General features: G+C 42.7%; 1 protein-coding gene across 1 annotated transcript; it reads left to right on the top strand.

Moving 5' to 3' along the window:
• The first annotated feature begins 9913 nt into the window (after nt 1–9913).
• LOC106603464 (SKA complex subunit 2-like) lies at nt 9914–15986 on the top strand. The gene is made up of 6 exons (XM_014197186.3): nt 9914–10032; nt 13057–13146; nt 13349–13525; nt 13628–13699; nt 15109–15151; nt 15428–15986. The coding sequence occupies exons 1-6, from the start codon at nt 9940–9942 to the stop codon at nt 15436–15438; spliced, it is 486 nt and encodes a 161-aa protein (XP_014052661.2). The 5' UTR covers nt 9914–9939; the 3' UTR covers nt 15439–15986.
• The last annotated feature ends 4 nt before the right edge of the window (nt 15987–15990 follow it).

Here is a 15990-nt window from a genome sequence, read left to right as displayed (position 1 = left end):
AAATATTTTTTTTAAATCGCACAAATATATGCAATTTTTTAATTTGATGCATGCAATGTGGTCTCCTGTTCTTCACCACATGATGAGCAGTGGCCCTTTTGAGCCAAAAACACAATCCCAGTCACATTCAACCTTTACTTGTTTGATCATAACAGGGTTGTGAGACTGACAGGGTTGAGTTTTTCACTTTGTTTGTGAAGTTAAACAATAATAATAATTAATTGGAATAATTGGATATCTTTATTCTTATAACCACATGCATGTTGTCCATGTTAAAGGTAAACTTTGGGCAACAATGCAAAAATAACATCTTTAAACTGTATAAATCAATGCACCATCATACCAAGTCATTCAATGCAACAACAAAATCAAATGGATGCATAAGATATTTGGCTACAGAAGTGCTTACTGATCTCTACATCTTCCGTCCAAAAACAAATCCTGTGAAATAACGTCAACATACTGGAGGAGTTACTGGCTAGCTACAGTGCCTAACTTAGCTAATGAACTAGCTACGTTGAATGCGGCGTGCATGACCAGAATGACACATCAATGAACCACCAAAGGCACACCCCATTTCTGTTTGAAAAATGAGAACCTTGGACCTTTTTTCATGCCCAAAGTCAGCCTTTAAGAAGTTTTCATGGAGGTTAAATATGTCCTTCATGTCATTGGGGTATTTAGAAAAATGATTTATTTTGGTAAAAAATGTAAGTGTATACAGTATGTACCGGTTTGGTGGAATGATCCACTCCAAGTGTTAATTAAGTCACTGTTGTTTTGAGCCGATTTCGCCGTGGGCTTTGAACGGGCACCTGGCTCACGCCAGGGATCCCCTCACTGTGACCGTCCAAAAGTGGAAGTCGTGGGGGCCTCCGGAGTGGTGCAGCGGTCTAAGGAAATGCATCACAGTGCTTGAGGCGTCACTACAGACCCAATTTCAATCTCAGGCTGTGTCACAGCCGGCCGTGACCGGGAGACCCATGAGGCGGTGCACAATTGGCCCAGAGTCGTCCTGGTTAGGAGAGGGTTTGGTTGGCTGGGATTTCCTTGTCCCATCGAGCTCTAGTGACTCCTTATGGCGGGCCGGGTGCCTGCAAGCTGACTCGGTCACCAGCAGGACGGTGTTTGCTCCGACACATTGGTGCTTCTGGGTTAAGCGAGCAGTATGTAAAGAAGCAGGGTGGCTTGGCAGGGTTGTGTTTGGGAGGACACATTGCTCTCAGGGACAAGCAATGGGACAAGACTGGAACTACCAATTGGGGAGAAAAAGGGGTAAAAGTACCAAATATTTTTTTTTATTTTACTAACAAAATAATAAGTGGTGGAAGTCGTGGCACAAGCTCTTTTTCCATTTCCTCTAAAAACCGGAACATCCAGTTGTTGGGGACTCGACAGAGGCTAGGCAAATATTATGAATATACTGACGATACAGGTCTCTCAACGCTAACAATGGGATTCGTTGTCCACAAAGCTGCATGGCGGTCTGTCTTGCTCCCGCCTATATTTTCTTTGGATTGGAGGATACATCTTCATTATTGTAATCCTTGTTTGAATATTCAATGAGGGTTGTTAACGTCAACTGCCTATATTCAATGGAGAGATGCTATGCTAGCCTCATGTCATAAATTTTAATAGCCATCTCGATACAACTCCAATATAAAGTGTTTTTTCTCTAAGTGGCTGGGATGTCACGTGTCCTACATATATCAGTACACTCGTAACAAAATAAAATAGAAATTAAAAATAATAAAATTGTCACATGCGCCGAATACAAAAAGTAAGAAAATAAATAAAGTAACACAATAAAATAACAAGAGGATAGTGCCTTCGGAAAGTATTCAGACCCCTTGAGTTTCACATTTTGCTACGTTACAGCCTTATTCTAAAATTGAATAAATTGTTTTGTTTCCTCATCAATCTACACACAATACCCCATAATGACAAAGTAAAAACAGGTTTTTAGATATTTTTACTAGTATTTTGTTGAAGCACCTTTGACAGCGATTACAGCCTCAAGGTCTTCTTGGATATGACACTACAAGCTTTGCACACCTGTATTTGGGGAATTTCTCCCATTCTTCTCTGCAGATCTTCTCAAACTCTGTCAGGATGGATGGGGAGCGTCGCTGCACAGCTATTTTCAGGTCTCTCCAGAGATGTTCCATCGGGTTCCAGTCCGGGCTCTGGCTGAGCCACACAAGGACATTCAGAGACTATTCCCAAAGCCACTCCTGCGTTGTCTTGGCTGCGTGCTTAGGGTCATTGTCCTCTTGGAAGGTGAACCATTGCCCCAGTCTGAGGTCCTGAGCGCTCTGGAGCAGGTTTTCATCAGGGACCTCTCTGTACTTTGCTCCATTCCTCTTACCCTCAATCCTGACAAGTCAGAGAATCATGTTTCTCATGGTCTGAGAGTCCTTTAGGTGCCGTTTGGCAAACTTCAAGCGGGATGTCATGTGCATTTTACTGTCATCTGGCCACTCTACCATAAAGGTCTGATTGGTGGAGTGCTGCAGAGATGGTTGTCCTCCTGGAAGGTTCTCGCATCTCCACAGAGTGACTCTGGAGCTCTGTCAGAGTGACCATTGGTTTCTTGGTCACCTCCCCGACCAAGGCCCTTCTCCCCCGATTGCTCAGTTTGGCCGGGCGGCCAGCTCTAGGAAGAGTCTTGGTGGTTCCAAACTTCTTCCATTTAAGAATGATGAAGGCCACTGTTCTTGGGGACCATCAATGCTGCAGAAATGTTTTGGTTCCCTTCCCCAGATCTGTGCCTCGACACAATCCTGTCTCGGAGCTCTACAGACAATTCCTTCGACCTCATTGCTTGGTTTTTGCTCTGACATGCACTGTCAACTGTGGGACCTTATATAGATAGGTGTGCGCCTTTCCAAATCATGTCCAATCAATTGAATTAACCACAGGTGGACTCCAATTAAGTTGTAGAAACATCTCAAGGATGATCAATGGAAACAGGATGTACCTGAGCTCAATTTTGAGTCTCATAGCAAAGGGTCTGAATACTTATGTACATGGGTATCTTTTTTTTCATTTTTAATACATTTGCAAAAATGTCTACAAAACTTATTTCACTTTGTCATCATACTGTGTGTAGATTGATGGGGATTTTTTTTAAATCGTAACAAAATGTGGAAAAGGTCAAGGGGTCTGAATACTTTCCGAATGCACTGTACAGGGTGTACCGGTACCAAGTCAATGTGCGGGGGTACAGGTTAGTTTAGGTAATTTGTGACTATGCATATATAATAAACGGTGTAAAAACAGGGGGGGGGGGGGTCAATGCAAAAAGTCCAGGTGGCCATTTGATTAATTGTTCAGCAGTCTTATGGCTTGGGGGTAGAAGCTGTTATGGAGCCTTTTGGACTAAGACTAGGCACTCCGGTACCGCTTGCCATGCGGTAGCAGAGAGAATAGTCTATGACTTGGGTGACTGGAGTCTTTGACAATTTTTTGGGCCTTCCTCTGACACCGCCTAGTATATACACTACCAGTCAAAAGTTTTAGAACACCTACTCATTCATGGGTTTTTCTTTATTTGTACTATTTTATACAATGTGAATAACAGTGAAGACATCAAAACTATGAAATAACACATATGGAATCATGTAGTAACCAAAAAAGTGCTAAACAAATCACAATATATTTTATATTTGTGATTCTTCAAATAGCCACCTTTTGCCTTGATGACAGCATCGCACACTCTTGGCATTCTCTCAACCAGCTTCACCTGGAATGCTTTTCCAACAGTCTTGAAGGAGTTCCCACATATGCTAAGCGCTTGTTGGCTGCTTTTCCTTCACTCTACAGTCCGACTCATCCAAAACCATCTCAATTTTGTTGAGGTCGGGGGATTGTGGAGGCCAGGTCATCTGATACACCTTTCCATCACTCTTCTTGGTCAAATAGCCCTTACACAGCCTGGTGGTGTGTTGGGTCATTGTCCTGTTGAAAAATAAATGATAGTCCCAAGCCCAAACCAGATAGGATGGCGTATCGCTGCAGAATGCTGTGGTAGCCATGCTGGTTAAGTGTGCCTTTAATTCAAAATAAATCACAGACAGTTTCCCCAGCAAAGCACCCCCACACCATAACACCTCATCCATGCTCTACGGTGGGAAATACACATGCGGAGATCATCCGTTCACCCACACCGCGTCTCACAAAGACACACCGGTTGGAACCAAAAATCTCCAATTTGGACTCTGACCAAAGGACAGATTTCCACTGGTCTAATGTCCATTGCTCATGTTTCTTGTTCCATGCAAGTCTCATCTTATTATGGGTGTCCTTTAGTAGTGGTTTCTTTGCAGCAACTCGACCTGGAAGGCCTGCTTCACACAGACTCCTCTGAACAGTTGATGTTGAGATGTGTCTGTCTGTTACTTGAACTCTGTGAAGCATTTATTGGGTCTGCAATTTCTGAGGCTGGTAACTCTAATGAACTTATCCTCTGCAGCAGAGGTAACTTGGGGTATTCCATTCCTGTGGCGGTTCTTATGAGAGCCAGTTTCATCATAGTTTTTGCGACTGCACTTGAAGAAACTTTCAAAGTTCTTGAAATGTTCCGTATTGACTGACCTTCATGTCTTAAAGTAATGATGGACTGTCGTTTCTCTTTGCTTATTTGAGCTGTCCTTGCCATAATATGGACTTGGTCTTTTACCAAATAGGGCTATCTTCTGTATACCACCCCTACCTTGTCACAACACAACTGATTGGCTCAAACGCATTAAGAAGGAAAAAAATCCACAAATGAACTTTTAAGAAGGCACACCTAATTGAAATGCATTCCAGGTGACTACCTCATGAAGCTGGTTGAGAGAATGCCAAGAGTGTGCAAAGCTGTCATCAAGGCAAAGTGTGGCTATTTGAAGAATCTCAAATACAAAATATATTTTGATCTGTTTAACACTTGTTTGGTTACATGATTCCATATGTGTTATATTATAGTTTTGATATTTTCACTATTGTTCTATAACGTAGATAATAGTAAAAATAGGTGTCCAAACTTTTGACTGGTACTTTATGTTTCAGTAAGATTGGATTTTTTTGCTTTTATAGCAATGGTTATCAACTGTACTGTACTACTGCAGGAAAGGAATGTAAGTCTCAGAAAATTGAGGTTGTGGTGGCAGCTGCAGTGAGGTATTTGGGTGTGCGAGACTTGACATCCGAAGAGTTACAGGGTGTGTTAAGTGGTGGTATCCCATCCTTTCAGGTTGTTGGCCTGAGGTAGGACTAAATCAATTTAAATAGTGGAGTAGGGTGGTGTTATTTAAAAAAAAAATGGTAGGCAGGGTTAGGTACATTACTTTCTAAATGTAATCTGTTCCGTAACTTTTGGATTACCCAAACTCAGTAACGTAATCTGATTACATTGTTACTTTTAGATTACTTTCCCCTTCAGAGGCATTAGAAGAAGACAAAAATGGATGCTGCCAATTGAACGACATCTATTGCAGGATAAATCAATGTTAAAGTTGACATAGCTGGCCATATATGGATATTAAATTTAACTTTATGGGTTGGTTATGCAGGCTTCTTCTAACCCCTCACTTTCTACTACATACAATACTACCATTAAATTATATCTTTACATTAAAAACCAAAGTCTATCAGAATTCCAGTCATTCCAATAAATGTTATACCCCTTGATCTTCAAGAATAGGACTTGGAAATATGGAAGTTGTTTTACCTGAGCATAACCCCAAAACGAAGGACTTATTAGCCAGCCCTACTTTGTTGTTTATGATTTCGTTGTCCTGGAGGACTGATTGGGCTCATTGATTTGAGTTGAAAAATAAATGCTGTGCTCATGGAATGGGATGCTTTGAGCACCAGTTGTGTCCATTGTAGACTCTGTATGTCGTACATGATTCGCTCCATTTTTAGCACAAGCTCTGCATTAGCCCAGGTATTGTGGGTTGTGTAGAACGATACATTGTTCACTTTATTTTCAATAATTTGATGCATAACATTTGTAAGTTCTCTCAAAAGAAAAATTGTATTTATCTTCTCTAACATCGTATGCATATAGTTACCCACTGCTTCACATCTAAATAAAAATATGTATTGTTACTTGGTCTCTTGCGGTTTATTGAGCCAGAAAGTCATCACATCACTCTCCTTCCAGACTCATATTAAGCATCTCCAATCCAAAATTAAATCTAGAATCGGCTTCCTATTTCGCAACAAAGCATCCTTCACTCATGCTGCCAAACATACCCTCGTAAAACTGACCATCCTACCGATCCTCGACTTCGGCGATGTCATCTATAAAATACCCTCCAACACTCTACTCAACAGACTGGATGCAGTCTATCACAGTGCCATCCGTTTTGTCACCAAAGCCCCATACACTACCCACTGTTGCGACCTATACGCTCTCGTTGGCTGGCCCTCACTTCATACTCGTCGCCAAACCCACTGGCTACAGGTTATCTACAAGTCTCTGCTATGTAAAGCCCCGCCTTATCTCAGCTCACTGGTCACCATAGCAGCACCCACTCGTAGCACGTGCTCCAGCAGGTATATCTCACTGGTCACCCCCAAAGCCAATTCCTCCTTTGGTCGCCTTTCCTTCCAGTTCTCTGCTGCCAATGACTGGAACGAACTGCAAAAATCTCTGAAGCTGGAGATTCCCATCTCCCTCACTAGCTTTAAGCACCAGCTGTCAGAGCAGCTCACAGATCACTGTACCTGTTCATAGCCCATCTGTGTACCTCATCCCCATACTGTATTTATTCTGCTCCTTTTGCACCCCAGTATCTCTACTTGCAGATCCATCTTTTGCACATCTACCATTCCAGTGTTTAATTGCCATATTGTAATTACTTTGCCACCATGGCCTATTTATTGCCTTAATTCCCTTATTTTACCTAATTTGCACTCACTGTATATAGACTTTTTGTTTTCTTTTTTTCTACTGTATTATTGACTATGTTTTGTTCATTCCATGTGTAACTCTGTGTTGTATGTGTCTAACTGCTATGCTTTATCTTTGCCAGGTCGCAGTTGCAAATGAGAACTTGTTCTCAACTAGCCTACCTGGTTAAATAAAGGTAAAATAAAAAAAATTATCAGCCACCACAGCTTCCTTGTATTTGTTGTCGTTCACCAGGGTGTGTCGGATTTCTTTTGAGTTTCTCGTGGATTTAGATCGCCTCCTTCAGTTCATGTAGGAAAGCCTCGTTTACCCCGTCACCTCTGGGAATAGACGGCACAAGACCCATAGACTCCAGGGCTCTGACCAGCGAAGGTATAAACCGGCTGGACCACAGTCTTTTCACCAGCTCCTCAAAATGGTTGAAGAAGTAGTACCTTGGGGGTTCGTATAGGCACGGATGACGTTGTTGGCTGGGGTGATTGATCTCACAACCGATGCATTTTTCTGTTATATACTCTCCAATCACCATGTCTAAAAGTGCGGCTACAGAGGCTTTGATGGTGTCCACAAAAATAGTACTGACCACCCCATCAAACACATCCTGAGGCTGTGTACATGTAGGTGGTGTTGGGGGTCTTGCCTGGGGGGAGTAGAATGGTGGGCTGCGAGGCATAGAGTCCTTAGGGTCTGGCCCCCATGACGTATCGGAGTCTTGGTATGTTGTATGAATATCCATGGTATATGCTGAAATGAAGAACCGGAGGCTTTATGGGCACTCCTTTTATTGTTGAACCAGTCCTTTGGTATCAGGGCGTGGTTAACGCAGCCGCGTACTTAGTTTTCTTCGGGGGCTGCCCCTTCTGAGGATGACCCTTCTTGGGGTTCCTTTGAATCATAATCCTCAGGATTCGTGTATATATTATGCACTTCCTTAGCCGAACAACGCTCTGCCGCTGTTGGCTCTGTACAAAAAGAGCGTCCAACAACTAACATTTTCAATTCCATTAGATCCCAACTTTTAAAAGGCATAAGCATGCACAACCTAAAACCCCAGTCAGGCCACCATCATGAATGTTTTGGTTGCGGGTTACCTCGTTGCTGATATAGAACTCCACGCATCCACATGGACTTCCATTCTTTCTTTTGTATTTTCACCCTGTGAAATACTCTTCCTGAGGAGTCAGGGGTACCTTCCCAATGGGTCTCGTAGCCCGTGAACACGCTATACCCGTGTGATAACTCTCAGTTCGGGACACACAACCTTGCGAAAAACCTGCCAGTCTTCAAGCCCGTAGTCCACTCCTAAAGTCTGGTCTGTATTTTCTTCTCCTTCGGCTACGGTATAGAGTTTCACTCTACAGGCCTGGTAATCAAACTGTCCATTAGACATCATCACTTGATCTTTCAGCGCAGTTGTGGGCGGTATTTGGGTTCTATACACATTTAGAAGACAGCTTTTTGGAGCATCGTATATTGTTGCTTTATACTCGGACCTTTCTCTGTGTTTCAGCCGCGGTCCTGCTTCCGTTGTTACGGTCATCACTGCTTTGCCACTGATCAGAAAATCCATGTTTAATTTGTTTAGTGGTTTGTCATGGTCGCTTGTGTTGTTCTGGGTCTTATTTATAATGCATCTGCCACCAACCCAATCCCCCCGGACATTCCTGCTTCATAGACAACAGCCCTAAGAGCAATAAAATAGGGGGTGTGGGGCCATCCTCTGAAATGTTCAAACACATCCCCCCCAAAAGTTCAACGAGGTCCCTACACATCAATCATCATGACAACTTCAAAGGAATAGATGCAATATATCCATAAATTAACACACTAACACGTGACAACTGGAACAGGATGCACTTATATGGGCATAACCACGTGATAACTTCCCGCCAGGATGTCCTGACCGGATGCCCATATTTGGGCATGCACACGTCATCTGGACATAGGGTCATAAATCAAACGTTTCACGCGCGTCGTCTACTTTATTCTCTCTCTCTCATATATATATATATCTATCTATATCCAAAAATGGATGTGTGTTTGAGCATGTGTCCATTAGGTCTATGGATATTTTTTTTTTATCAGCATGAATTACATTGAACAATAAAAGCCCCATTTTTATTCCTTAGGCTGGGATCCGCACTATGCAGCAGCTGGAAGAGCATATTTTTCACTGTCTGTCCACTGGTTTCAAAAACAAATGATTGACAGGCAGCTTAAAAGTTCTTGAATTCAACCATTATTGGGTTCAAATACACATTTAGATTTATGAACAGCTATCCACAACAACCACAATCCGTAAGGCGCAAATAGCTAAACGAGAGCGCAGCAGTGTGATTCACATCAATGCGCTATGTAGATATCCATAATAAGAGATATCCGTATCGCGGTAGACTACACCACTGCTGTCATCCTTACCTCCAAGCGTTAATTCAAATTTGATAATTTTTGGATGCTGACAGCAATTGCACCATTGGAAGACATAGCTTGGACCCCTTTTGTTGTGTCATCATAGTGGTATCTGACTTATTCAGACTCGCTCAGGCAGAACAAACTTAAACTTGCACCTTTTTTCAAAAGTATCTGTAATCTGATTACAATATTTTTGATAGTAACGGATTACAGTTTTTGTATGTTACTCCCCAACCCTGATGGTAGGGTATTTTTTTGTATTTTTTTCATGCAAAGTATAAAGGTGTTTTACAAAAAAAAGGAAAAAAAGGGTTTTAACTCCAGTCTAGTAGGTGGCGGTAAATCAACATATATTGGATGCCAACCGCCGTTAAACATCGAAGAAGAAGTATAGACAGTACATGAATCGGCGAATGCGAACCAGTGATGGAACATGAGTAGATTAATTTGAAACAACGGTCGGACATCTTGAAGGCAGTCTCCAGTTCTTATTATACATCAGTAAGTCCATCATCCAGAACGCCATTTTATGAACTCCCCCTTTTTCCCCTACTGCGGTGCCGCTCAATTGACCAATCTGCGGCCACTATTCCTAACAGGTAACCAATCACAGCAGGCTTTACATGAACCAGACCAGTGGCTTTATATTCACGGGGCTGCCTGGGAAATGTAAACTATTTAACATGGAGACAGCAGTTGATAAACTGGAGGCGATGGTAAGCTGTGTTTTATCAACCAGATTTATTTCTAAAGCAGCTGAAGTAGACCTACGTTCCTGGTCTTTAGATAAATTGTATTCTGTGGTCTCCAATTAGCTGTTTGAGCAAATGACATGTGCGTGAAAAACGGCAATATAGCTAGTGGGTTACTGTAGCGAGGATCTAAATTCAAATGTTCTGTCATTCTAATCGGAATTGATTATTTTCCAGGAAAGGAAAAACACGAACATAATATGCGAGTGTTTCCGCTAAGAACACCACAAGACAAACAAAAATAATCGCTTTTCCCTGGCGCTCTAGCCACTTCAGTGTTTAGTTAGTTAGCTTGTTTGCTACACGTTTCACAATGAGGACAGCGAGTACTTAGACTGTGCCTGCGAAGAGGCCGTATTCCGTGTCCCCGATTGCGCGCTGTAGGTGACCGTTGATGTTTAATAGCGAGTTTTCACGGTATCAAAGTTGTACAAATTGGTTGTTGACCATTGAGTTGCAGCTCACAATCACGGCGTCTAGTAAACGTAGCTAGCTACAGTATGAAACTTAACATTAACCTGATACGTAACATAATTGAATAACGTTACATGTAGTACGTTTTATTATTCGGCTCCCATAAGTCACTTAGCTGCACTTGTTTGTTTGTCACTGCAGAAGATCACTGGATTGCTAAACTATTTTTAATGTAGTTTTAGATTTAATTTGATTCACCAAATAATATTTAGTCATAACTTGATCTGGCCCAGCCAATCAAATTCAAGTTTGTCATGTAGCTAATTCTTTCTTTAGTTTGACAGGTTGGCTGTCTCTATTTTTCCTTCAGGACTGACAACGAACAGGATAAAGAGGAATCCATTATGTTTGTCTGTCCAGTGCCCCTTTTGTATTGTACTACTGGTGATCCTTCAATGAAGCAGTGCAATGTTAAAAGGGCATTGGCCAGGGATTATTCCCTATGATAGGTTTTGCAAGGTGTAGCTGTGAACCTTTGCTAACAACAAAGCTGTTTGCAGGTGCTCTGACTTCATTGCACTACTGTATTGGACAGCTAGCAGTGCAATAGTATTGTCAAAGCGTCTGAAAACAGCAAAGATCACTGACACAGGAAGCAGCAACAATTGTACACCAATGTGTTGAAAGCTGGTACCCTCAAGTGCAAAATTCTGGGAACTCTTCTGGGGTTTACTGAAACAGTATGTGCTGAATAACAGTGCACCCCCAAGGAAGGGCTGAGCAGGGTGGGTTGTTTAATTCAGCATTTATTTTTTTGTTTAAAATCTACAGTGAAGATCCTTGATCTTATTATCCGGTACTGTTGTATACTTTTCAGCTGTAGTTATGAACGTAGCGCTCAAGCCAAATGGTCCCTGAAAATTGTGTACTACGTCACATGCACTACATGAAAGTATGTGGACACCTGCTTGTTGAACATCTCATTCCAAAATCATGGGCATTAATATGGAGTTGGTTCCCCCTTTGCTGCTATAACAGCCTCCACTCTAATGGGAAGGCTTTCCACTAGATGTTGGAACATTGCTGTGGGGACTTGTTTCCATTCAGCCATGAGCATTAATGAGGTCGAGCACTGATATTGGGCAATTAGGCCTGGCTCGCAGACAGCATTCCAATTCATCCCAAGGTGAATTGGGGTTTAGGTCGGGGCTTTGTGCAGGCCAGTCAAGTTCTTCCACACCGATCTCGATAAGCATTTCTGTATGGACTTTGTCATGCTGAAACAGGAAAGGGCCTTCCCCAAACTTGCCACAAAATTGTGATGACTTTGCTTCCAAAGGCAGTTTGGAACTCGGTAGTGAGTGTTGCAACCGAGGACAGACTATTTTTACACGGTTCAGCACGCTGCGGTCCCGTTCTGTGAGCTTGTGTGGCCTACCACTTTGCGGCTGAGCCGTTGTTGCTCCTAGAAGTTGCCACTTCACAATAACAGCACTTACAGTTGACCGGGGCAGCTCTAGCAGGGCAGACATTTTTCCAACTGACTTATTGGAAAGGTGGCATCCTACAACAGTGCCACGTTGAAAGTCAGAGCTCTTCACTAAGGCCATTCCTCTGCCAATGTTTGTCTATGGAGATTGCATGGCTGTCTGCTCGATTCTATACACCTGTCAACAATGGGTGTGGCGGAAATAGCCAAATCTACAAATTTGAAGGGGTGTCCACATACTTTATCTATATGTGCACCACGTCACTCTTTGTTAGCTGTCACTCAAATGGCGAGTGGCTGAATCTCATTGGCTGGAAGTCAAATTGCTAGGGGGCTGGCCCACGTGGGGGGGGGAAATGTAAGCAAAATGGCGCTGGATAGCTTCCAGTAAACAGTTGCTTTCAAACTAGGGATTTTGTGGCTAATTCAGGTAAAACGGCAATTCTGCATGTATGAACTACACATTGACACGTCCAGCCCAGAGCGGGAAGTTTGAAAAATACTTACTATTCGCCAAAGTTCCTGAGCATGATTTAAATGCAGGCCAACTATGCAATAATCTTACTCTTCAAGTCATTCCCTCACTTGCAATCTATCAAAGCAAGTCTGGAACTTTAATGTCCCATCAGTCAGCTTCCATTTCTCTTTAGGAGGAGGATCTACCTAAACTTGTCCAAAAATGAAATTACTTTTGCTTCTCCCAGAAGTTCTTTTTCTGAATGTGTTGTGCCTACTGACCTCAAACCAATTGTTTTTTTATCACAAAATTGACAAGTCCTTGAACCCTATCAGTATTGTCTCTGCTGTCCACTTTGTTCAGAGTAGTGCAATATTGCTTATAGGGCTTCAGTTTTTGGGTTAAAGCCTTACTGAAGGCACTATGCATCTCAAGACCATTTAATACACCTTTTGTGAGGCAACAATTTTGTGGCTGAAGTCTTGGAAAGATGTGACTGAACTTTTTTGCACATTGTTCATCTTCATAGTTGTGCAGATCTGTACATGCAATGATTTGTGTGTTGTAAGGTGTAGAGACTACTCCACTCTGTCAGACTTGCAGTACACTAAACCAACTGTCCTTTCAGTTCCAGAAGGCAGAGGCTGACATGGAGTACATGGAGAAACGGCTGAGGCTGGAATTCCTGACAAGTGCTCCAGTGAACGGTGCAGCAGAGGTGAATACATACATGGATGCCACAGTACTTAGTTACAAAACATGTCCTCAGACCAATCACCCAACACCTTTCCACTCCATCTACGGAAGGCAATGCTGTCTTATAAATCTTTGAACTTCTGCCATGCAGACGGATGTCTCCATTTGTCGATTTACCCAACAGTCTGTCAAATCAATGACTGACTCGTTGTGTCTGACCACAGGAAAACCCTGTGAAGCTGCTGGAGAACCTGTCTGCCATCAAGGTGAGGCATGTGGCCTTGTGCACACAAGTGCAGGAGATTGCAGCCGAGCAGAAGCAGTCAATGGACTCCATTCGAGCACACCTCAACACCACTGTGCAGCTGGTGCAACAGTTACAGCAGACTGCTGACGTTGAGGTAGCCCATTCCCTCCACGTACATCCGAGAATGTCAATTGGCACTTTTCAAAGTTAAAGGGTGGCAAAATCATGTGCAATTGAGAATTTGTACTGTTTGTAGATTCCACCACTGACTGAGATGGAGCAGGAGTCTGCAGATTTCCTTGGTTTATCAGTCAATCAAAACACAGAGGTAAGGCCATTTGCTCACGCTAAGGTGTCATTGCATACAGGAGCAGAGCGTGCAGAGAAACTATTTTTGACAGGTGTCATTCCGTGTAACACTATCTATGCCATTGTATGTGCACTGCTTTTTATAGTCCAATTTTACATCTCTTGCCCTTAAGAGAAATATAAAGCTTGACTGCTCAGGATCAACTTACGTGAAATGTTATGGTCATCTTGTAAACTGAACAAAAATATAAAACGCAACATGCAACAACTTAAAAGATTTTGCCAAGTTCATAAGGAAATCGGTCAATTGAAATAAATAAATTAAGCCCTAATCTATGGATTTCACATGACTGGGAATACAGATATGAATCTGGTCACAGATACCGTAAAAACAAAGTAGGGTTGTGGATCAAATAAACCAGTATCTGGTGTGACAACCATTTGCCTCCTGCATTGCGACACATCTCCTTTGCAAAGAGTTAATCAGGCTGTTTGTGGCCTGTGGAATGTTGTCCCACTCTTCAATGGCTGTGTGTGAAGTTGCTGGATAGTGGCAGGAACTGGAACACGGTGTCGATCTAGATTATTCCAAACATGCTCAATGGATGATATGTCAGGTGAGTATGCAGGCCATGGAAGAACTGGGACATTTTCAGCTTCCAGGAATTGTGTATAAATCCTTGCACTGTGGGGCTGTGCGTTATACTGAAACGGGTAGTGATGGCATTGGATGAATGACACAATGGGCCTCAGGATCTCATCACTATCATCGTGCATTCAAATTACCATCGATAAAATGCAATTGTGTTCGTTGTCCGTAGCTTATGCCTGCCCAAGCCATAACCCCACCACTACCACGAGGCACTCTGTTCACAACGTTGACATAAAACTGCTTTCCCACACAATGCCATACACGCCATTTGCCTAGTACAGCTGAAACCGGGATTCATCCGTGAAGAGCACACTTCTCCAGCAGACCAGTGGCCATCGAAGGTGAGCATTTGCCCACTGAAGTCGGTTATGATGCCGAACTGCAGTCAGGTCAAGACCCTGGTGAGGACAACGAGCACGTAGATGAGCTTCTCTTGAGACAATTTCTGACATTTTGTGCGAACCGTTTCATCCGGGTGGCTGGTCTCAGATGATCCCGCAGGTGAAGAAGCTGGATGTGGAGGTCCTGGGCTGGCGCGGTTACACCTGGTTATCATACGTGGTCTGTGGTTGAGGCCGGTTGGATGTAGTGCCAAATTCTCTAAAATGACAGAGGTGGCTTATGGTAGAGATATGAACATGAAATGATCTGGCAAATATTCCTGGGATCTTTTATTTCAGCTCATGACACCAACACTTTACATGTTGCATTTTATATTTTTGTTCAGTGGGATATACACATTGTAATAACTAATATGCCAATGTTTGTCTGTTCAGTTACTGATGTCTATGGAGCCTTCAGCCAAAGAGCAGCCTCAGTGTAAGTAATGGTTAACCCCAATTAACACCCCTCTTCTCCAACGCCTTCTACAAGCAGCTGCATGAGCACTTCTCCCTAAAAAAAAAAAAATCCGACGAGTCACGTTTGTCCCGAGACGCATGACCCTTAACACAGAAACCCCCAGTTGTGTCAAGGCAACAAAAGCAGCAGGAATGTCAGTTAACTTGTGGACCAGAGTCAGACCCCGTGTCATATGAATGCTTAGGAAGGTGTACACATTTTGTGCAAGCTCTAACTTTGCCAATCTTTCTCCAGTGGTGCCCTGAGTTTGCAGAAGATGAAGCAGATGAACATGAAGGTTAGCGATGCCAAGCTGAAGACGTTGCAGCATCTGTCATTGAGCTGGACAATGGCACATTTGCCTGCTAATATGAGCGGGGAACTGGCACAGCTGAGACTGTTTAAGATGGACCCCACAGCGAAAGTGACTGATTCTGCCCATCTCTCATTGTCTAGTAATGTTAGCCTATTTGAAGGGTTCTGATGCCTACTTAGGCTGTGGTTTGATTTCTTTTGCTAGTTATTTTAAAATGACACCACAATCTGAAGGAATTGACCAGAAGCAAGAACTCCAGATGGAACCAACTCACCAATGTTTGAGGTGCTGTAAGTGGAAGGTGGTGGGCCATATTGTAAATTAGATGTACTATTTTTTATCATATTGAGGGTTCTGACTGGCTAATGCATCAGTTGAATGCGTTTCACCTGTAAATATGTTAACGATTTGAATTCAGCTGATTACTTTCCAACTGTACGTATTGTCTAGAACGTCAATGTATTATGATGCTTCATTAAAATGAAATATTCCCTCTGAGGTA

The sequence above is a fragment of the Salmo salar genome, chromosome 04 (genome assembly GCF_965601325.2).
Source record: "Salmo salar chromosome 04, fSalSal1, whole genome shotgun sequence".
NCBI classification, from domain to species: Eukaryota; Metazoa; Chordata; class Actinopteri; order Salmoniformes; family Salmonidae; genus Salmo; species Salmo salar.
Note: the sequence above shows the minus strand (reverse complement) of the source record. Positions and strands in the feature narration are given on the sequence as shown.

Bases quoted from the DNA above. Each gene is read 5' to 3' on its own strand.
- LOC106603464 (XM_014197186.3), top strand. From the start codon at position 9,940: ATGAACCAGACCAGTGGCTTTATATTCACGGGGCTGCCTGGGAAATGT. The intron at 10,033-13,056 runs GTAAGCTGTGTT...CTGTCCTTTCAG, and splicing joins TTGATAAACTGGAGGCGATG to TTCCAGAAGGCAGAGGCTGA. The intron at 13,700-15,108 runs GTAAGGCCATTT...TTGTCTGTTCAG, and splicing joins CAGTCAATCAAAACACAGAG to TTACTGATGTCTATGGAGCC.